This window comes from Ascaphus truei, chromosome 6, assembly GCF_040206685.1.
Source record: "Ascaphus truei isolate aAscTru1 chromosome 6, aAscTru1.hap1, whole genome shotgun sequence".
NCBI lineage: Eukaryota > Metazoa > Chordata > Amphibia > Anura > Ascaphidae > Ascaphus > Ascaphus truei.
In genome coordinates, this window is record NC_134488.1 from 48,067,577 (window position 1) to 48,092,221 (window position 24,645).

The window sequence follows — 24,645 nt, forward strand, 5'->3', positions numbered from 1 at the left end:
GTGCTGACAACCCCTACCCCCCACACAAACACACACAGCCTTCTCTGCTATTCCTGTGCTGACCCTGTGCTCCTCTTGTCAGGATATTTCGGACGCGGACCCCTCTCTTGGGCAGAGGAGCGGAGCACCATGCAGGCGCTGAGCTGGGATCTGACTAGCCCCTGCCGAAAAACTCATACGCTCATCCAGGTAAACCAGAGCCACCACCCCGTGCCCCCCTGTGGCTGTCACCCCCGTGCCCCCTGTGGCTGTCACCCCCCATGCCACCCTGTGGCTGTCACCCCCGTGCCCCCCTGTGGCTGTCACCTCCGTAACCCCCCGTGGCTATCACTCCTGTTCCCCCCCCGTGGCTGTCACTCCCGTTCCCCCCGTGGCTGTCACTCCCGTTCCCCCTTGTGACTGTCACTCCCGTTCCCCCCTTGTGACTGTCACTCCCGTTCCCCCCGTGGCTGTCACTCCCGTTCCCCGCCGTGGCTGTCACCCCCGTGCCCCCCCATGGCTGTCAGCCCCGTACCCCCCCCTGTGGCTGTAACCCCCGTGCCCCCCCCCCCCTGTGGCTGTAACCCCATGCCCCCCCCTCCTGTGGCTGTAACCCCATGCCCCCCCCTCCTGTGGCTATCACTCCCGTGCTCCCCCATGGCTGTCACTCTCGTGCCCCCCCCGTGGTTGTCACTCCCGTGACCCCCGTGGTTGTCGTCCCCATGCCCCCTCCCGTGGCCGTCACCCCGTGCCCCCCCCTCCTGTGGCTGTCACTCCTCTGCCCTCCCATGGCTCTCACTCCCTTGCCCCCCGTGGCTGTTACCCTTGTGCCCTTCCATGGCTCTAACTCCCGTGCCCCCCAATGGCTCTCACTCCCGTGCCCCCCGTGACTGTCATCCCGTGCCCCCACCTGTGGCTGTCACTCCGTGCCCCTGTGGCTGTCACTCCCGTGCCCCCCCATGGCTCCCACTCCCGTGCCCCCCCATGGCTCTCACTCCCGTGCCCCCCCATGCTCTCACTCCCGTGCCCCCCCATGGCTCCCACTCCCGTGCCCCCCATGGCTCTCACTCCCGTGCCCCCATGGCTCTCACTCCCGTGCCCCCATGGCTCCACTCCCGTGCCCCCCCATGGCTCCACTCCCGTGCCCCCCCATGGCTCTCACTCCCGTGCCCCCCCATGGCTCTCACTCCCGTGGCTGTCACCCCCGTGCCCCCCCATGGCTCCCACTCCCGTGCCCCCCCCATGGCTCTCACTCCCGTGCCCCCCCATGGCTCTCACTCCCGTGCCCCCCCATGGCTCCCACTCCCGTGCCCCCCCATGGCTCTCACTCCCGTGCCCCCTCATGGCTCTCACTCCCGTGCCCCCCCATGGCTCTCACTCCGGTGCCCCCCCATGGCTCTCACTCCAGTTCCCCCCCATGGCTCTCACTCCTGTGCCCCCCCATGGCTCTCACTCCCGTGCCCCCCCATGGCTCTCACTCCCGTGGCTCTCACTCCCGTGCCCCCCCCCCCATGGCTCTCACTCCCGTGCCCCCCCATGGCTCTCACTCCCGTGGCTCTCACTCCCGTGCCCCCCCCCATGGCTCGCACTCCCGTGCCCACCATGGCTCTAACTCCCGTGGCTGTCACCCTCGTGCCCCCCCCATGGCTCGCACTCCCATGCCCCCCCCCCCTGTGGCTCTCACCCCCCGTGCCCCCACGTGGCTGACCCCCATATTCCTCTTTAACGTCTCCCCACGCTGTACAATGCGGGCGCTGTTTCACTCTGATCACTGCTTATGTAAAGAGCCCAAACCCAAACTAACCTGGCTGCTAAGCGCCTCTCACTCAGTGACATAGTGGTACACCAAGGAGCCCCAAGCAGTCCCTGCTTCAGCACAGGCGGCTCAATCAGTGGCTCTGTCTTCAGCGAAGACGGAGCCACTGATTGACCCGCTTGTGCTGAGGCTGGGATTTCCTTAAAATTGTTGAGTGCCCCTGGGTTACGCATTGGGATAGGAGCGAGGGATGGGGGGGCAATGTTTGATGTCTCTGGGACTCTGCCTCAGGGAAAAACGCTACGGTTAAACAAAGACGCAAATGGATTTATCCAAACGGCTCCCCCAGCGCGTGTCCAAAGGGCCAACTATTCCTGCACAGGGGTGCGAGGGTTATTCAGGGCCTCGGCCGCACTTAATTGGATAGACAGAGGAGGATCCCGCTGATGGGATTAACAGATAATCCACTAATTAGTTTGAGAAAGGGAGAAGGGTCAAGAAACAAAGAACCCAAACACCGCTGTGAACTATGGGCTATGCCAGAGGGCCGAGGGGATCCCCAAAACAAATGTAATAGGGGACCCCGTGGTATAGGGGGGGGGCCTGAGGCTGTGTGGGGACTGCACACTGCACACCTAGTAAGGCCCGAAACTGCACCTTAGCGAGGGGAGGAGGGGGGGGGGGGAGGTATCGCTGTCACTCACTGCAGGAGCTTCCAAAGTCGCAGGGTGACACAGACAGAAGGGAGCTATGAGTCTGTCCCTCCCCACCGCAGGGTGACACAGTGACACAGACAGAAGGGAGCTATGAGCCTGTCCCTCCCCCCGCAGGGTGACACAGTGACACAGACAGAAGGGAGCTATGAGTCTGTCCCTCCCCCCGCAGGGTGGCACAGTGACACAGACAGAAGGGAGCTGTGAGTCTGTCCCTCCCCACCGCAGGGTGACACAGACAGAAGGGAGCTATGAGTCTGTCCCTCCCCCCCGCAGGGTGACACAGACAGAAGGGAGCTTTGAGTCTGTCCCTCCCCACCACAGGGTGACACAGTGACACAGACAGAAGAGAGCTATGAGTCTGTCCCTCCCCACCGCAGGGTGACACAGTGACACAGACAGAAGGGAGCTATGAGTCTGTCCCTCCCCCCGCAGGGTGACACAGTGACACAGACAGAAGGGAGCTATGAGCCTGTCCCTCCCCCCGCAGGGTGACACAGTGACACAGACAGAAGGGAGCTATGAGTCTGTCCCTCCCCCCGCAGGGTGGCACAGTGACACAGACAGAAGGGAGCTGTGAGTCTGTCCCTCCCCACCGCAGGGTGACACAGACAGAAGGGAGCTATGAGTCTGTCCCTCCCCCCCGCAGGGTGACACAGACAGAAGGGAGCTTTGAGTCTGTCCCTCCCCACCACAGGGTGACACAGTGACACAGACAGAAGAGAGCTATGAGTCTGTCCCTCCCCACCGCAGGGTGACACAGTGACACAGACAGAAGGGAGCTATGAGTCTGTCCCTCCCCCTGCAGGGTGATACAGACAGAAGGGAGCTATGAGTCTGTCCCTCCCCCCGCAGGGTGACACAGTGACACAGACAGAAGGGAGCTATGAGTCTGTCCCTCCCCCCGCAGGGAGACACAGTGACACAGACAGAAGGGAGCTATAAGTCTGTCCCTCCCCCCACAGGGTGACAGACAGAAGGGAGCTATGAGTCTGTCCCTCCCCCTGCAGGGTGACACAGACAGAAGGGAGCTATGAGTCTGTCCCTCTCCCCGCAGGGTGACACAGTGACACAGTCAGAAGGGAGCTATGAGAATGTCCCTCCCCCCGCAGGGTGACACAGTGACACAGACAGAAGGGAGCTATGAGCCTGTCCCTCCCCCCGCAGGGTAACACAGTAACACAGACAGAAGGGAGCTATGAGCCTGTCCCTCACTCCGCAGGGTGACACAGTGGCACAGACAGAAGGGAGCTATGAGTCTGTCCCTCCCCCGCAGGGTGACACAGTGACACAGACAGAAGGGAGCTATGAGCCTGTCCCTCACTCCGTAGGGTGACACAGTGACACAGACAGAAGGGAGCTATGAGCCTGTCCCTCACTCCGCAGGGTGACACAGTGACACAGACAGAAGAGAGCTATGAGCCTGTCCCTCCCCCCGCAGGGTGACACAGTGACACAGACAGAAGAGAGCTATGAGCCTGTCCCTCCCCCCGCAGGGTGACACAGTGACACAGACAGAAGGGAGCTATGAGTCTGTCCCTCACTCCGCAGGGTGACACAGTGACACAGACAGAAGGGAGCTATGAGTCTGTCCCTCACTCCGCAGGGTGACACAGTGACACAGACAGAAGGGAGCTATGAGTCTGTCCCTCACTCCGCAGGGTGACACAGTGACACAGACAGAAGGGAGCTATGAGTCTGTCCCTCACTCCGCAGGGTGACACAGTGACACAGACAGAAGGGAGCTATGAGCCTGTCCCTCCCCCCGCAGGGTGACACAGTGACACAGACAGAAGAGAGCTATGAGCCTGTCAATCCCCCCGCAGGGTGACACAGTGACACAGACAGAAGGGAGCTATGAGCCTGTCCCTCCCCCCGCAGGGTAACACAGTAACACAGACAGAAGGGAGCTATGAGCCTGTCCCTCTCCCCGCAGGGTAACACAGTAACACAGACAGAAGGGAGCTATGAGCCTGTCCCTCCCCCCGCAGGGTGACACAGTGACACAGACAGAAGAGAGCTATGAGCCTATCCCTCCCCCCGCAGGGTGACACAGTGACACAGACAGAAGGGAGCTATGAGCCTGTCCCTCCCCCCGCATGGTGACACAGTGACACAGACAGAAGGGAGCTATGAGTCTGTCCCTCCCCCCGCAGGGTGACACAGTGACACAGACAGAAGGGAGCTATGAGCCTGTCCCTCTCCCCGCAGGGTGACATAGTGACACAGACAGAAGGGAGCTATGAGCCTGTCCCTCCCCCTGCAGGGTAACACAGACAGAAGGGAGCTATGAGTCTGTCCCTCACTCCACAGGGTGACACAGTGACACAGACAGAAGGGAGCTATGAGTCTGTCCCTCTCCCCGCAGGGTGACACAGTGACACAGACAGAAGGGAGCTATGAGAATGTCCCTCCCCCCGCAGGGTGACACAGTGACACAGACAGAAGGGAGCTATGAGTCTGTCCCTCCCCCCGCAGGGTGACACAGTGACACAGACAGAAGGGAGCTATGAGCCTGTCCCTCACTCCGCAGGGTGACACAGTGAAGTGTAAATACTGTTGATGTCACATTGTAGCACTGTGTGTGTTAATATATGTCACTTTGTGTCCCTTGCAGAACACACCGCTGGATCTCATAGATACTGGGAAGGGACTGAAAGTGCAGACAGAGAAACCCCATCTTGTCAGTCTGGGGAGCGGGAGACTGAGCACAGCGATCACCCTACTGCCGCTGGAGGAAGGTATATATATATATATACACATATATACACATACATATATACACGTACACACAGTGATCACCCTACTACCGCTGGAGGAAAGTATATATATATACATACAGTTACATACAGTTGTGTGAAAAAGAAAGTACACCCTCTTTGAATTCCATGGTTTTACATATCGGGACATAATAACAATCATCTGTTCCTTAGCAGTCTTAAAATTAGGTAAATACAACCACGTGTCCTGCGGTTACAGCCTCTCTTCCCCACGTCTCTCCCACACATTCCCTCATCCCATCCTCCCCAGCCTGTGTCTCCCCACTGCTGGATGCAGACTCCCCAGTGATCTCCCAGGTCCTGCGGTTACAGCCTCTCTTCCCCACGTCTCTCCCACACATTCCCTCATCCCATCCTCCCCAGCCCGTGTCTCCCCACTGCTGGATGAAGCCTCCCAGTGATCTCCCAGGTCCTGCGGTTACAGCCTCTCTTCCCCACGTCTCTCCCACACATTCCCTCATCCCATCCTCCCCAGCCCGTGTGTCCCCACTGCTGGATGAAGCCTCCCCAGTGATCTCCCAGGTCCTGCGGTTACAGCCTCTCTTCCCCACGTCGCTCCCACACATTCCCTCATCCCATCCTCCCCAGCCCGTGTCTCCCCACTGCTGGATGCAGACTCCCCAGTGATCTCCCAGGTCCTGCGGTTACAGCCTCTCTTCCCCACGTCTCTCCCACACATACCCTCATCCCATCCTCCCCAGCCCGTGTCTCCCCACTGCTGGATGAAGCCTCCCCAGTGATCTCCCAGGTCCTGCGGTTACAGCCTCTCTTCCCCACGTCTCTCCCACACATTCCCTCATCCCATCCTCCCCAGCCCGTGTCTCCCCACTGCTGGATGAAGCCTCCCCAGTGATCTCCCAGGTCCTGCGGTTACAGCCTCTCTTCCCCACGTCTCTCCCACACATTCCCTCATCCCATCCTCCCCAGCCCGTGTCTCCCCACTGCTGGATGAAGTCTCCCCAATGATCTCCCAGGTCCTGCGGTTACAGCCTCTCTTCCCCACGTCTCTCCCACACATTCCCCTCATCCCATCCTCCCCAGCCCGTGTCTCCCCACTGCTGGATGCAGACTCCCCAGTGATCTCCCAGGTCCTGCGGTTACAGCCTCTCTTCCCCACGTCCTCTCCCACACATTCCCTCATCCCATCCTCCCCAGCCCGTGTCTCCCCATTGCTGGATGAAGCCTCCATAGTGATCTCCCAGGTCCGGTTACAGCCTCTCTTCCCCACGTCTCTCCCACACATTCCCTCATCCCATCCTCCCCAGCCTGTTGTCTCCCCACTGCTGGATGAAGTCTCCCCAGTGATCTCCCAGGTCCTGCGGTTACATCCTCTCTTCTCCACTTTGCTCCCACACATTCCCTCATCCATCCTCCCCAGCCTGTGTCTCCCCACTGCTGGATGAAGTCTCCCTAGTGATCTCCCAGGTCCTGCGGTTACAGCCTCTCCTCTTCTCCACATCGCTCCCATCTTACTTTGTTTGTCTGGGTCTTTTAATCGCTCTTGGAATCCAGTTGAGTTCCATCTTTGTCCAACGATGGTCATGTCTTATTGCGCTATGTCCAGCCCACCGCCATTTTAATTGCATGTGACCATGTCAAGGAGTTCTATTTGGTTTCGGACCCATTCATTATTTTTCATGTCCCTTCGGGTAATACCCAGCATGCTTGGTAATACATGGTAATACTCCATCCAAGATACACAGGTCCAACCCTTTCTGGTTGAGGCTCAGTGGAAGGTTCCTATGAAAGGTTTAAAACCAGAGACAGAACATGAAACACAGACAGAGCTCAGTGCACATCCAGTGAAACTTATACACGGTACAGTGCCTAAATATATATGTATAGATATCTATTGAATAAAATGGTCTTTTAGTTTAACATTTTGGCCAAAGTGTTGTAAGCCCCTGAGCCACTACACGGCAGACCACATCTCAAGGTCCCTAACACTAATATAAATTCTTAATAACCTGTGCATTACCAGGAAGAATGATTTATAATAAATCTGTCAAAATTAGTTGCATAGTTCTAAGTCTGATTGAAGCTTTTATTAACCTGTACATTACTAGGAAAAGCACTCTGTATTAGATTTGTCACAATCAAACTGCAAGCAAGCAAGTTCCCCTGAAGAGTGGGAGATGCAATGGAGTGAGCTTTTAACCATTTAATGTGGGAGGGGGTGAGCTTCAAACTAGGTAGGAGGAGCCACCCTCCAATCAGCTAAGACCAGCTGAACAAGAATTGTAAAACATACAGGACACCTACAAGCTCATATTGAACCCCCAAAATAACCACAACATATATATAAGCATATAAGTGTCACAGAGCTCACTCCATTGCATCTCTGGTCCTTACTGATCCTGGTGACACAGTGTCTCCCTGCCGCACTCCCTTGCTGATCCTGCTGACATGGAATCTCCCCTACACACTCCCTTACGGATCCTGGTGACATGGTATCTCCCTGCCGCACTCCCTTGCTGATCCTGCTGACATGGAATCTCCCTACACACTCCCTTACTGATCCTGGTGACACGGTGTCTCCCTGCCGCACTCCCTTGCTGATCCTGGTGACATGGTGTCTCCCTGCTGCACTCCCTTACTGATCCTAGTGACACTGTGTCACCCTGCCGCACTCCCTTTCTGATCCTGGTGACATGGTGTCTCCCTGCTGCACTCTCTTGCTGATCCTGGTGACACGGTGTCTCCCTGCCGCCCTCCCTTGCTGATCCTGGTGACACGGTGTCTCCCTGTTGCACTCCCTTACTGATCCTGGTGACACAATGTCTCCCTGCCGCACTCCCTTGCTGATCCTGGTGACATGGAATCTCCCTACACACTCCCTTACGGATCCTGGTGACATGGTGTCTCCCTGTTGCACTCCCTTACTGATCCTAGTGACACGGTATCTCCCTGCCGCACTCCCTTGCTGATCCTGGTGATACGGTGTCTCCCTGCTGCACTCCCTTACTGATCCTAGTGACACTGTGTCTCCCTGCCGCACTCCCTTGCTGATCCTGGTGACATGGTGTCTCCCTGCTGCACTCCCTTACTGATCCTGGTGACACGTGTCTCTCTGCCGCACTCTCTTGCTGATCCCGGTGACATGGTGTCTCCCTGCCGCACTCCCTTTCTGATCCTGGTGACACGTGTCTACCTGCCGCACTCCCTTGCGGATCCTGGTGACAAGGTGTCTCCCTGCACACTCCCTTGCTGATCCTGGTGACAAGGTGTCTCCCTACCGCACTCCCTTGCTGATCCTGGTGACACGGTGTCTCCCTGCCGCACTCCCTTGCGGATCCTGGTGACACGGTGTCTCCCTGCCGCACTCCCTTGCTGATCCTGGTGACAAGGTGTCTCCCTACCGCACTCCCTTGCTGATCCTGGTGACACGGTGTCTCCCTGCCGCACTCCCTTGCGGATCCTGGTGACACGGTGTCTCCCTGCACACTCCCTTGCTGATCCTGGTGACAAGGTGTCTCCCTGCCGCACTCCCTTGCGGATCCTGGTGACACGGTGTCTCCCTGCCGCACTCCCTTATCCTGGTAACACGGTGTCTCCCTGCCGCACTCCCTTGCGGATCCTGGTGATACAGTGTCTCCCTGCCGCACTCCCTTGCGGATCCTGGTGACACGGTGTCTCCCTGCCGCCCTCCCTTGCTGATCCTGGTGACACGGTGTCATCTGATGGTTGATGTGGCATTTCTCTGCAATATTCTTTATAATATCAATCTACGCTTCTTCAGCACTTTGTCTTACTAATCCATTTAACACCGCTGAAGTGTAGACAATACCAAATGCATCGATTTATTTGATTAAGGTAGTAACAGCCTACTCAATACCTTTACTGATCCTTTGATCAAGGATCTTTAGTTCCCAATTTTGGTTGGCCATACTTTGGAGATATCTGTGTTTCTGAACAATATATGTTCGACACATTACTAGGGAGTGCAGTGTTTCTCTGGGGGCTTTCGGGATCCTCACTTTGCTCCCCAACATCTCTCAAGACTTCAGTTGTAATTCCCTCTTCCCCGGGCGCTTCCCAGTCTGCATGGATGTTCTTGCCTTTGCCACTTCTTCTGGACGGACGCGTGGGACAGCATTGGTGGTTTCTTCTCGCTGTCCCTCTGCGGGGCTATGTCCCGTGTTATCCGTGTTCTGGTACAATGCGTCCACTCTCTTTATGATCACAGCTCAGTCGTTTATTGTTGATCCATCGTCTTGCTTGAGTGCGACGATTCCCAATCATACGTCGCTGCTTGGTCTTCCTTAAACGTGTGTAATCGTGTATGGAAGCTCATCAGGAAGAGCAGCTAGTCATCATTCAGTTGACAAGGAGATATACATTTATAATTATCCAAGTGTTTGCCCCAACATCAAGTCCCACACAATGAAGTGGAGACTTCTACCATGGAAGCAACCACCGTCATAACCAAGGAAACGGTCACCTCAAGGACGTTATGGGAGATCTCAATGCAAAGATTGGTACCCTTCTCTCCCCCACCTTATCTCTCCTCTCCCCCACCTTCTCTCCCCCACCTTCTCTCTCACCCCCTTCCCTCTCCTCTCCCTCCCTTTCCTTCTCTATCCCCCACCTTCTCTCTCCTTCTTCTCCCTCACCCCCTTCCTTCTCCTCTCCTTCTCTCACCCCCTTCCCTCTCCTCTCTCCCTCCTTCTCTCTCACCCTCTCCTCTCTGCCTCCTTCTCTCAACCTCTCCTCTCTCCCTTCTTCTCTCTCACCTCCTTCCCTCCTCTCCTTCTCTCTCACCCCTTCCTCTCATTTTCTCTCACCCCTTCCCTCTCCCCTCTCTCTTCTTCTCCTCTCCTTCTCTCACCCCCTTCCCTCTCCTCTCTCCCTTCTTCTCTCTCACCCCCTTCCCTCTCCTCTCTCACCCCTTCCCTCTCCCCTCTCTCTTCTTCTCCCCCTCCTTCCCTCTCCCCCTCCTTCTCCCTCTCCTTCTCTCACCCCCTTCCCTCTCCTCTCTCCCTCCTTCTCTCTCACCCTCTCCTCTCTGCCTCCTTCTCTCAACCTCTCCTCTCTCCCTTCTTCTCTCTCACCTCCTTCCCTCCTCTCCTTCTCTCACCCCTTCCCTCTCATTTTCTCTCACCCCTTCCCTCTCCCCTCTCTCTTCTTCTCCCCCTCCTTCCCTCTCCTCTCCCCCTCCTTCTCCCTCTCCTTCTCTCACCCCTTCCCTCTCCTCTCTCCCTTCTCCTCTCTCACCCCTTCCCTCTCCCCTCTCTCTTCTTCGCCCCCTCCTTCCCTCTCCCCCTCCTTCTCTCTCACCCCCTTCCCTCTCCTCTCTCCCCCTGTGTAACTCTTCCCCCTTGTCTCCCCCTAGGTAGGACCACGTTAGGCCATGCCTCGAAGGACATTGCCCTGCAAGGTGCTGGTGTTGCCGCTGAGCACTGCTACATCGATAACGTGCGTGGCACCCTGACTCTGCACCCCTGTGGCAATGCCTGTGCCATTGATGGGCTGCCCATCTCCCGGCCTACCCGCCTGACGCAAGGTAAGGAAGCGGACACATCCGGCTCAGCACTCACCACAGGGCCACTGTGCGGCGGTGACAGAGCAGAGCCCGTTCTGTGGGGTGTTATTACTCTTTTATATATTTTATTTTGTGACTTTATTGTAATGTTTTTTAAATGGTATTGTATGTTTTGAGCCGCGACTCCTTTTTCTAGAGATGAATAATAACGTGTGTGCGCGTGAATCTGTGTATGCGCATGTGGGCATGTGCGTGCGTGTTTGTGTGCGTGTATCTGTGAATGCGCGTGTGTGTGCATGTATCTGTGTATGCGCATGTGGGCGTATGCGTGCATGCGTGTGTGCGTGTATCTGTGTATGCGCATATGCGTGCGTGTGTGTGTATCTGTGAATGCGCGTGTGTGCGTGTATCTGTATGTGGGCGTGTGCGTGCATGTGTGCGTGTATCTGTGTATGCGCATATGCGAGCGTGTGTGTTCGTGTATCTGTGAATGCGCGTGTGTGTGCGTGTATCTGTATGTGGGCATGTGTGTGCGTGTATCTGTGTATGCGCATATGCGTGCGTGTGTGTGCGTGTATCTGTGAATGCGCAGGTGTGTGCGTGTATCTGTGTATGCGCATGTGGGTGTGTGCGTGTATCTGTGTATGCGCATATGCGTGCGTGCGTGTGTGAACGTGTATCTGTGTATGCGCATGTGTGCGTGTGTGTTTCTGTGTATGCGCATATGCATGCGTGTGTGTGTGTATCTGTGTGCAGTGATATTAGATCGCGTGTGTATATGGGATAATATTAGATCGCGTGTGTTATGAGATATTAGTTCGCTTGTGTATATGGGATATTAGATCGCGTGTGTATATGGGATAATATTAGATCGCGTGTGTATATGGGATAATATTAGATCGCGTGTGTATATGGGGTAATATTAGATCGCGTGTGTATATGGGATATTAGATCGCGTGTGTATATGGGATAATATTAGATCGCGTGTGTATATGGGATAATATTAGATCACGTTTGTATACAGGCATACCCCGCATTAACGTACACAATGGGACCGGAGCATGTATGTAAAGCGAAAATGTACTTAAAGTGAAGCACTCCCTTTTTTCCCCACTTATCGATGCATGTACTGTACTGCAATCGTCATATACGTGTATAACTGATGTAAATAACGTATATATAACAGGCACTATAGTCTCCCCGCTTGCGCACAGCTTCGGTACAGGTAGGGAGCCGGTATTGCTGTTCAGGACGTGCTGACAGGCGCATGCGCGAGCTGCCGTTTGCCTATTGAGCGATATGTACTTACTCGCGAGTGTACTTAAAGTGAGTGTCCTTAAACCGGGGTATGCCTGTATGGGATAATATTAGATCGCAGGTGTATAAGGGATAATATTAGATCGCGTGTGAATATGGGATAATATTAGATCGCGTGTGTATATGGGATAATATTAGATCGCAGGTGTATATGGGATAATATTAGGTCGCAGGTGTACAGTATATGGGATAATATTAGGTCGCAGGTGTATATGGGATAATATTAGATCGCGTGTGTATATGGGATATTAGATCGCAGGTGTGTATGGGATAATATTAGATCGCGTGTGTATGAGATAATATTAGATCGCGTGTGTATATGGGATAATATTAGGTCGCAGGTGTACAGTATATGGGATAATATTAGATCGCAGGTGTATATGGGATATTAGGTCGCAGGTGTACAGTATATGGGATAATATTAGATGGCGTGTGTATATGGGATAATATTAGGTCGCAGGTGTACAGTATATGGGATAATATTAGATCGCAGGTGTACATTATATGGGATAATATTAGATCGCGTGTGTATATGGGATAATATTAGGTCGCAGGTTTATATGGGATAATATTAGATCGCGTGTGTATATGGGATAATATTAGATTGCGTGTGTATATGGGATAATATTAGGTTGCAGGTGTATATGGGATAATATTAGATCGCGTGTGTATGAGATAATATTAGATCGCGTGTGTATGAGATAATATTAGATCGCGTGTGTATATGGGATAATATTAGATTGCTTGTGTATATGGGATAATATTAGATCGCGTGTGTATGAGATAATATTAGATCGCAGGTGTATATGGGATAATATTAGATTGCTTGTGTATATGGGATAATATTAGATCGCGTGTGTATATGGGATAATATTAGATCGCGTGTGTATATGGGATAATATTAGATCGCGTGTGTATGAGATAATATTAGATGGCGTGTGTATATGGGATAATATTAGGTCACAGGTGTACAGTATATGGGATAATATTAGATCGCGTGTGAATATGGGATAATATTAGGTCGCAGGTGTACAGTATATGGGATAATATTAGATCGCAGGTGTATATGGGATAATATTAGATCACGTGTGTGTATGGGATAATATTAGATCGCGTGTGTATATGGGATAATATTAGATCGCAGGTGTATATGGGATATTAGGTCGCAGGTGTATATGGGATAATATTAGATCACGTGTGTGTATGGGATAATATTAGATCACGTGTGTGTATGGGATAATATTAGATCACGTGTGTATATGGGATAATATTAGATCACGTGTGTATATGGGATAATATTAGATCGCAGGTGTATATGGGATAATATTAGATCGCAGGTGTATATGGGATAATATTAGATCGCAGGTGTATATGGGATAATATTAGATCGCAGGTGTATATGGGATAATATTAGATCGCAGGTGTATATGGGATAATATTAGATCGCAGGTGTATATGGGATAATATTAGATCGCAGGTGTATATGGGATAATATTAGATCGCAGGTGTATATGGGATATATTAGATCGCAGGTGTATATGGGATAATATTAGATCGCAGGTGTATATGGGATAATATTAGATCGCAGGTGTATATGGGATAATATTAGATCGCAGGTGTATATGGGATAATATTAGATCGCAGGTGTATATGGGATAATATTAGATCGCAGGTGTATATGGGATAATATTAGATCGCAGGTGTATATGGGATAATATTAGATCGCAGGTGTATATGGGATAATATTAGATCGCAGGTGTATATGGGATAATATTAGATCGCAGGTGTATATGGGATAATATTAGATCGCAGGTGTATATGGGATAATATTAGATCGCAGGTGTATATGGGATAATATTAGATCGCAGGTGTATATGGGATAATATTAGATCGCAGGTGTATATGGGATAATATTAGATCGCAGGTGTATATGGGATAATATTAGATCGCAGGTGTATATGGGATAATATTAGATCGCAGGTGTATATGGGATAATATTAGATCGCAGGTGTATATGGGATAATATTAGATCGCAGGTGTATATGGGATAATATTAGATCGCAGGTGTATATGGGATAATATTAGATCGCAGGTGTATAATGGGATAATATTAGATCGCAGGTGTATATGGGATAATATTAGATCGCAGGTGTATATGGGATAATATTAGATCGCAGGTGTATATGGGATAATATTAGATCGCAGGTGTATATGGGATAATATTAGATCGCAGGTGTATATGGGATAATATTAGATCGCAGGTGTATACGCCGCCCAGCTTCTCACAGAGCTTTTGGCTTCTGCTCCTCCAGTAGCGGTACTATCGTCACATTGTATGTGTGGTATATTTATTATAGGGATGTATGATTTCTGAGGATTTGCCCGGGTTGGCAGGGAGGGGGGGAAGGGGTTAGGATGGATAAATACAGGATATAAAAGACTCCACCGCAATATAACCACAGAAGTGCTGGAAAGTTTGTGCTTAACCCCGCGAGTGCCCGGGGACCCGCCCTGTATATCCCATTTAACAATCGGACACATATAGGGTTTATGTCCAAGTTTATAGAATACAGCCCCTATAGTACTATATACCATTTATACAATAGGACTTTTATGGGTCAGTTGGTATTCTCTATGTATGCAATAGGACTTTATGGGTCTGTATTTGTGTGTATAAGATCTAGCAGTCCAGTTATACATTATAATTACTTTCGATAGTGTGTGTTTGAGTTTATAAAACCGTAATGCGTTAAAAGTTTGATCTTTAAACCTGATTATGTTTGCAAAGTTGGTGCGAGTTCTGTCCCTGAGAGAGCGTGGAGTGTGGTGGTGGGCAGCTTGTTAATTAGTGCTTCCGTACCCTGCATCCCCTCCCTAAGTCTGTGTACCCTTGTGTCCCTGCCAGACCTGGGCGGGGAGATGCGTCTGTTAAAACATGAGGGACCTCGTAAATATCCCTTTTGTGTCTGCGGTGTCCGTGTGGGGAATCTCACTGTGTTTTCAAATAGGTACTTACCCATACTGACCCTTTCACTGCCAGATGAGCCATAACATACAGTAAACACCCTGTGTGTTATTATATCTCTCTGCGTGTTATTATATCTCTTTGCGTGTTATTATATATCTCTGCGTGTTATTATATCTCTGCGTGTTATTATATCTCTGCGTGTTATTATATCTCTGCACGTTATTATATCTCTCTGCGTGTTATTATATCTCTGCGTGTTATTATATATCTCTGCGTGTTATTATATCTCTGCGTGTTATTATATCTCTGCGTGTTATTATATCTCTGCGTGTTATTATATCTCTCTGCGTGTTATTATATCTCTGCGTGTTATTATATCTCTCTGCGTGTTATTATATATCTCTGCGTGTTATTATATCTCTGCACGTTATTTTATCTCTGCGTGTTATTATATCTCTGCGTGTTATTATATCTCTCTGCGTGTTATTATATCTCTCTGCGTGTTATTATATCTCTCTGCGTGTTATTATATATCTCTGCGTGTTATTATATATCTCTGCGTGTTATTATATCTCTCTGAGTGTTATTATATCTCTGCGCGTTACTATATATCTCTGCGCGTTACTATATATCTCTGCGTTTTATATCTGCTTGTTATTTTATCTCTGTGTGTTATTATATCTCTGCGTGTTATTATACATCTCTGCGTGTTATTATACATCTCTGCGTGTTATTATACATCTCTGCGCGTTATTATATATCTCTGCGTGTTATTATATATCTCTGCGTGTTATTATATCTCTGCGTGTTATTATATCTCTGCGTGTTATTATATATCTCTGCGTGTTATTATATATCTCTGCGTGTTATTATATATCTCTGCGTGTTTAATATATATCTCTGCGCGTTACTATGTGAATAGGAAAATGCATGTGAAATATTCCGGATTTTACAGTCATGTTACTATGTATAACCATCACTTAGCAAAGCTATAATTACCAGGGGGGGGGGGGGGGGGGGTGGAGAGAGACAAAGAGACCAGAGGCCATCAGGAAAAGAAGAGAGGTTTGTACAGAGAGAGAGAGAGATGGAGAAAGAGACAGAAAGGAAAAAACAGAGACACATGCTGAGAGAGAGAGACAGACAGACCGAGACAGACAATGAAGAGACAGACAGAGAAGAGAGATACAAACTGAAGGAGTAGCAAATAGAAAGACTTGGAAAAAGAGTGCAGGATAAGAGAGAAAATGGGACAGAGAGACAGAGAGAGCTGTAAAGACAGCAGCAGAAAGAGACAGACTGGGGAAGATTAACAGAAAGATAGATAGAAAATAAGCTAGGAGGAGACAGACAATGAGAGGAGGCATGTGTGTAATAGAGAGACATGTGTAGATGTGTGTGTGTGTGTGTGATAGAGAGACAAGATATTTATGTCTGTGTGTGGAGAGAGAGAGAGAGAGAGAGAGAGTCAAATATAGAGCAAAGCAACAAGTAATATCATGAGGGGGGAAATGAGGGAGAGGGAGGGGGAAGGGAAATAAGGGAGAGAAGGGGGGAATAAGGGAGAGGGGGGAAGGTAAATAATGGAGAGTGGGGGGGATAAGGGAGAGGGGGGAAGGTAAATAATGGAGAGGGGTGGGGGGGAATAAGGGAGAGGGGGGGTGCACCCCAAAAACTGGAACAACCTACCGGGGACTCTCACAGCCACCAACCCAGTCTAAGTTCTTTCATAACTAAAGCTGTCTCACATTTTAATCTGGTCTGTAACTGTTTCATACGCCCATAATATATATTATCTCTAACTGTGCATGCAATGTCTTGTATATACTGTATAACCCTTTTTCACTCATTGTAACTATGTATTTGTAACCTTGTATTATTTGTCATTATAACTCGGTGCCCAGGACATACGTGAGAATGAGAGGTAACTCTCAATGTGTTACTTCTGGTAACACATGTTATAAATAAATAAGGGGGGGGGGATAATGGAGAGGGGGGAAGGGAAATAACGAAGAGGGGGGGAATAACAGAGAGGGGGAAGGGAAATAACAGAGAGGGGGAGGAAATAACGGAGAGGGGGGGGAATAACAGGGGGAAGGGAAATAACAGAGAGGGGGGAAGGGAAATAACGGAGAGGGGGGAATAAGGGAGAGGGGGGGAAGGGAAATAACGGAGAGGGGGGAATAAGGGAGAGAGAGGGGGAGAGAAATAACGGAGAGGGGGGAATAAGGGAGAGAGAGGGGGGAGAGAAATAACGGAGAGGGGGGGTGAGGGAGGGAAATAAGGCAGAGAGGGGGGAGACAGTGAGAGGAGAAGAAAGAACAAAGGTGACTAAGAGGCATAAACAGGGAGAAAGGAAGTGAGAGATCAGAGGGGAAAATAGAGGGGAGGGAGGGGAGAGAAAAGTGAGGAGGAGGAGATCTGAAAATAAAGACAGAAAGGGGAGAGAGAGAAGCGGGGGGGGAGAGAGAGAAGAGAAGGGGGGGAGGAGAGAGAAGGGGGGGGAGGAGAGAGAAGGGGGGGAGGAGAGAGAAGGGGGGGAGGAGAGAGGGGAGATATCCAGTTATACAGAGCCTGGCAGATTTATGGAGGGGGCCCCTGCCCCTTTCAGGGGTGGGAAGTGGACAAGCTTGTGATTGGTGCTGACTGCAGCCGGCTATGAGAGGAACCCTCCCCCTGAATGGGAGCCAGCTGGTGGGAGAGAGAGAAAGAGACAGGGAGTGAGAGGTAGAGGAAAAGAGAGAGGGAGGAGAGAGGAGGAGAGAAAGAGAGAGAGGGAGGGAGGGAGATAGAGAGAGGAGGAGAGAAAGAGAGAGAGGAAGGAGGGAGGGAGAGAGAGGAGAATAGAGAGAGACACCACATGCCCTGGCAGACTCGGCAAAGAAAGCAGTGTGTGCCAGGCAGAGGGTACAGCCCCCCTAATCCCCCCCCCCTTATCTCCACCGCTGGACCGGGTACTGATTCCAGTTCCTGTACCGCCCAGAGTTGAGGAGAGGACAGCAGCCGGGATATATATATATATATATAGCGGCGGGGATTTACAAGTGTGTATATATGTGGAGCTGAACAGACACAATAGCCTTTAGGAGACAGAATATACTCTGAGGATCAGGTATACACACGTTTGCAGGGAGAGAGCAGCTGGTATACACACATGGGACTGGCACAGCCATATCCAGGACCTGGCACACATTGGAGTTGGTGGCACGCATGAGCCTGGCACACGCATGAGCCTGGCACACGCAGGACACTGGCACATGCAGGAGCAGGACACTGGCACATGCAGGAGCGGGACACTGGCACATGCAGAAGCGGGACACTGGCACATGCAGGAGCGTGGCACCCACAGGACTGGAACAGCTTAGCTCATCGTGGGTGAGTCACTTCCATTCCAGAGACAGCCGGGAGAGGAGGAAAATGTGAATGTGTATACTATGTACCCAGAATATACCCTGCTGCGCGTATACACAGACAGTGCGCGCTGTGTATACTATGTACCCAGAATATACCCTGCTGCGCGTATACACAGACAGTGCGCGCTGTGTATACTATGTACCCAGAATATACCCTGCTGCGCGTATACACAGACAGTGCGCGCTGTGTATACTGTGTACCCAGAATATACCCTGCTGCGCGTATACACAGACAGTGCGCGCTGTGTATACTGTGTACCCAGAATATACCCTGCTGCGCGTATACACAGACAGTGCGCGCTGTGTATACTGTGTACCCAGAATATACCCTGCTGCGCGTATACACAGACAGTGCGCGCTGTGTATACTGTGTACCCAGAATATACCCTGCTGCGCGTATACACAGACAGTGCGCGCTGTGTATACTGTGTACCCAGAATATACCCTGCTGCGCGTATACACAGACAGTGCGCGCTGTGTATACTATGTACCCAGAATATACCCTGCTGCGCGTATACACAGACAGTGCGCGCTGTGTATACTATGTACCCAGAATATACCTGCTGCGCGTATACACAGACAGTGCGCGCTGTGTATACTATGTACCCAGAATATACCCTGCTGCGCGTATACACAGACAGTGCGCGCTGTGTATACTATGTACCCAGAATATACCCTGCTGCGCGTATACACAGACAGTGCGCTCTGTGTATACTATGTACCCAGAATATACCCTGCTGCGCGTATACACAGACAGTGCGCGCTGTGTATACTATGTACCCAGAATATACCCTGCTGCGCGTATACACAGACAGTGCGCGCTGTGTATACTATGTACCCAGAATATACCCTGCTGCGCGTATACACAGACAGTGCGCGCTGTGTATACTATGTACCCAGAATATACCCTGCTGCGCGTATACACAGACAGTGCGCGCTGTGTATACTATGTACCCAGAATATACCCTGCTGCGCGTATACACAGACAGTGCGCGCTGTGTATACTATGTACCCAGAATATACCCTGCTGCGCGTATACACAGACAGTGCGCGCTGTGTATACTATGTACCCAGAATATACCCTGCTGCGCGTATACACAGACAGTGCGCGCTGTGTATACTATGTACCCAGAATATACCCTGCTGCGCGTATACACAGACAGTGCGCGCTGTGTATACTATGTACCCAGAATATACCCTGCTGCGCGTATACACAGACAGTGCGCGCTGTGTATACTATGTACCCAGAATATACCCTGCTGCGCGTATACACAGACAGTGCGCGCTGTGTATACTATGTACCCAGAATATACCCTGCTGCGCGTATACACAGACAGTGCGCGCTGTGTATACTATGTACCCAGAATATACCCTGCTGCGCGTATACACAGACAGTGCGCGCTGTGTATACTATGTACCCAGAATATACCCTGCTGCGCGTATACACAGACAGTGCGCGCTGTGTATACTATATACCCAGAATATACCCTGCTGCGCGTATACACAGACAGTGCGCGCTGTGTATACTATGTACCCAGAATATACCCTGCTGCGCGTATACACAGACCATACCATACAAAAGTATGGTAGGGGGCACATTTGGGGGTACCTACACCCAAAACCTGTCTCTGAGGAGCCAATGGTGCCTTATGACATCACAGCCCCAGTGATGTCATGGAAATGCTGTTAAGTATCCAGGAATCCGGGCTTCTCCCTGTGCAGATTTTCATAGCCGCGGGACAGAGGCTTGTTGGAAAATGTTTAGTATGTACAGAGACACGCCCGGTAATAATTCCGTGCACAACGCCTCTTACTGCTCCCTATAACTCCCCCTATTACTGCTCCCTATAACTCCCCTATTACCCCATATACCCGCTCCCTATAACTCCCCCTATTACCCCATATACCCGCTCCCTATAACTCCCCCTATTACCCCATATACCCGCTCCCTATAACTCCCCCTATTACCCCATATACCCGCTCCCTATAACTCCCCCTATTACCCCATATACCCGCTCCCTATAACTCCTCCTATTACCCCATATACCCGCTCCCTATAACTCCTCCTATTACCCCATATACCCGCTCCCTATAACTCCTCCTATTACCCCATATACCCACTCCCTATAACTCCTCCTATTACCCCATATACCCGCTCCCTATAACTCCTCCTATTACCCCATATACCTGCTCCCCTATAACTCCTCCTATTACCCATACACCCGCTCCCTATAACTCCTCCTATTACCCCATATACCCCCGCTCCCTATAACTCCTCCTATTACCCCATATACCCCCTCCCTATAACTCCTCCTATTCCTCCATATAACCGCTCCCTATAACTACCCCTATTACCCCATATGACCCCCTATAACTCCTATTACCCCATATAACCTCTCCCTATAACTCCTCCTATTCCCCCATACAACCGCTTCATATAACTCCTCCTATTGCCCCATATAACTGCTCCCTATAACTCTTCCTATTACCCCATATAACTGCTAACTATAACTCCTCCTATTACCCCATATAACCCCTCCCTATAACTCCTCCTATTACCCCATACACCCGCTCCCTATAACTCCTCCTATTACCCCATACACCCGCTCCTATAACTCCTCCTATTACCCCATACACCCGCTCCCTATAACTCCTCCTATTCCCCCATATAACCGCTCCCTATAACTACCCCTATTACCCATATAACCTCTCCCTATAACTCCTATTACCCCATATAACCTCTCCCTATAACTCCTCCTATTGCCCCATATAACTGCTCCCTATAACTCTTCCTATTACCCCATATAACTGCTCCCTATAACTCCTATTACCCCATATACCCGCTCCCTATAACTCCTCCTATTACACCATATTACCGCTCTCTATAACTCCTCCTATTTATTTATTTTTTATTTATTTATAAAATGTGTTACCAGGAAGTAATACATTGAGAGTTACCTCTCGTTTTCACGTATGTCCTGGGCACAGAGTTAAGACATAATACATGGTTACAAATACAGTTACATAAATGAGCAGGGTATACATTATATACAAGACATTACGTGCACAGTTAAAGAAAATATATATTATAGGCGTATGTAACAGTTACAGACCAGATTAGAATGTGAGACAGCCTTAGTTTCTCAGAGAAAGCGCCACAGTGGGCGTGAAACGCGTGGGAGAGTAGTCAGTACTGTTTGTTTTTTTGTTTTTTATGTAGTTCATTAAAGTTGATTTTTAACCCCTTTTTGCTGGTGAGTGCCTATATTTTTTGTTATGGAGCGGTTGGATATTCAATCCTTACCTTTTTCTGTTACCGTTTGAGAGGATCTGTTTCACCACCGGATGCCTAAGGGAGACGCCTCTAGCAGCGTCAGGGCAGCAGCTGGAAGGAGGGGGATCAAAGCGGTGTTTCATTGTAAGTAGAGGGTACTCCACACCAGGCATAGCCGGGGCTAGGGGGACCTAGTGATTGCATATCACAACTACCTGTCTCCACTGTGTTCCCCTCTTGTCACCCCCAGTAATCCGCAATCATTCTGTTACTGCATAGCCCTTTAATCCTTATTTTCCGGTGTCAACTCCCTTTATTATATTATATACTACTGCTTTAAAGGCACTTTTGCTAGACCTCCTGGAGCTTGTACACGGTTTTTTTCTATGTTAGGGAGGATTTGTTCCTGTAAAGCACCCCTAGTTTGGCATAGGTTTGGATGTCAGGGTATCAATGTGCAACCCAAATGTTAAGTGGGAGTCAAACCATATGCCCAGGATTTAAAACTAGTGACAGGGGTTAGGGTGGTGTTAGCGCTGGTTCTGATCTGGAGCTCAGTCACTGGAAGCTTTAAAAATGTAGTCTTGGTCCCAAATACCATTGTTACAGTCTTGTCAGTGTTTAAAAACAGTTTGTTTTGGGAAATCCAGGTTTCGAGTCTCAAAAAGTCAGACTAAAATATGTGTTGAAGGTCGGAGAGACTATGGCTGTGTGCATATAGGATTGTGTCATCTGCATACATGTGTATTGAGGCTTCCTTACAAGCGGTGGGAAGATCATTGTTGAAGACTGAGAAGAGTAGGGGCCCCAGAACAGAGCCTTGCGGGACACCACAGGTGATATCCAGGGGGTTGGAGTTAGAGCCTGAGATGGACACATGTTGGGATCTACCTGATAGGTAGGACTGAAACCAGTTTAAAGCATGCTTCCCTATTCCAGAGCTCTGGAGTTTGTAAAGCAGGATAGCATGATCAACTGTGTCAAAAGCCTTTGCAAAATCTAGGAATACTGCACCAGTGAGTTGTCCCCGTTCCATTCCATACTGGGTCTCATTGCAAACTTTTAGCAGGGTAGTTACCGTGGAGTGTTTGGGAAGAAATATGTAGAAATATGTAGAAGCACATGCACACCGCTGGTAGGTGCTGGAGGGGGGTACTTATCTGCCGGTGCGCTGTATCCAGGGAGGTCCAGACATCCCAGAAGTACTCGAGCAAAGGAATGGAAGCAGGCACACGGTCTTTCTAAAGGTGCAGTTTATTGTGCCATCTTTGGTGGCACAATAAACTGCACCTTTAGAAAGACCGTGTGCCTGCTTCCATTCCTTTGCTCGTAGGTTTGGGAAGAAAGCCAGATTGGAATTGGCTAGGGAAATTTGTCTTGGTATAGTAATCGCTTAGTTGGGAGTGGACACATTTTCCCATGACTTTGAATAGTATTGGGAGAAGAGAGATTGGCCTGTAGTTTGAGACAGTATTTTCGTTCCCACTTTTGAAGATATGGCCAGCAGACAGGATAGAGTTGACTATGGACGCATTTGGTTTGGCAATGGCTGGGGCACCAAGTCGTAGGAACCTAGATTGTAGTAAGTCAGGACCACATTGCCTGCTTAGTTTTAGTTTGAGGAGCGCTTGTCTAATCTCCTCTTCAGATACTGGGCCAAATTGAAAATTGTGGGCAGTGTTGGGAGGGTGTGGGACTGTAGGGGTACTCCCAGGATGAGATTCAGGTTTGGGGTTTGTGCTGCGTTTCGCTAATAAGTTAGTGGCACACCCCACAAAGTAATCATTGAATGCATTTGCAATGTCAGTGGGGTTTGTCAGAGTAATATCCCCCTTAGTGATATTACTTGGTTGTTGATGGTTAGGAGGCTGGAATATATTTTTGATAGCTTTCCAGAAGTTGGCTTGATTTGATGTATTCTGGTGGAGATTGTCAGAGTAATATTGTGTTTTTGCGTGTCTTGTTTGCCTTGTGAACAAAGTGAAGGATCCAGGGTACTACGGATTTGTAGAAGAGAAATTTATTCTAGGCACACACAACGTTTCGAGCTGTACAAAGCTCTATCTCAAGTGACTGGCCTTGTGCACATATTCCGCAGGCATCTGTAGTGATTGTCCCATATAACCGCTCCCTATTACCCCATATAACCGCTCCCTATAACCCCATATACCCACACCCTATAACTCCTCCTATTACCCCATATAACCGCTCCCTATTACCCCATATAACCGCTCCCTATAACCCCATATACCCACACCCTATAACTCCTCCTATTACCCCATATAACCGCTCCCTATAACTCCTCCTATTACCCCATATAACCGCTCCCTATAACTCCTCCTATTACCCCATATAACCCCTCCCTATAACTCCTCCTATTACCCCATATAACCCCTCCCTATAACTCCTCCTATTACCCCATATAACCGCTCCCTATAACTCCTCCAATTGCCCCATATTATCTATTTATCATATTGTTATTATATCTCTCTCCCTTATTTATTTAGTTATAACATGTGTTACTAGGAAGAAACACATTGAGAGTTACCTCTCATTCTCACGTATGACCTCGGCACAGTTATGATGACAAATAATACATGGTTACAAACACACAGTTACATAAGTGAGCATGGTATACATTATGAATAAAGATATTGCACGCACAGTTAGAGATCATATATATTATAGGTGTATGTAACAGTTACAGACCAGATTAAAATTTGAGGCCACTTTAGTTTAGAAAGAACTTGGACTGGTGGCGAGTTTGAGAGTTTGAGAGATTATATCTCTTTGCGTGTTACTATATCTCTGCATGTTATTATATCTCTCTGCGTGTTATTATATCTCTGCGTGTTATTATATCGCTCTGCGTGTTATTATATCTTTGCGTGTTATTATATCTCTGCATGTTATTATATCTCTCTGCGTGTTATTATATCTCTCTGCGTGTTATTATATCTCTG

General features: G+C 49.8%; 1 protein-coding gene across 19 annotated transcripts in view; it reads left to right on the forward strand.

The window, feature by feature from the left end:
* The window catches only part of PHLDB1 (pleckstrin homology like domain family B member 1), a 128,572-nt gene that overhangs the window by 27,013 nt on the left and 76,914 nt on the right, over positions 1 to 24,645 (forward strand). For 17 of the 19 annotated variants that reach the window (XM_075604170.1, XM_075604176.1, XM_075604179.1 and 14 more), the window contains exons 2-4: positions 83 to 189; positions 5,066 to 5,189; positions 10,561 to 10,731. In XM_075604170.1, the coding sequence (XP_075460285.1) occupies positions 130 to 189; positions 5,066 to 5,189; positions 10,561 to 10,731 (355 nt within the window). In that variant the 5' untranslated portion in view covers positions 83 to 129. Of the gene's footprint in view, positions 1 to 82; positions 190 to 5,065; positions 5,190 to 10,560; positions 10,732 to 17,806; positions 18,371 to 21,701; positions 21,827 to 24,645 lie in introns of those variants that run through there. The other 2 variants (XM_075604186.1, XM_075604187.1) reach the window with 2 other exon arrangements.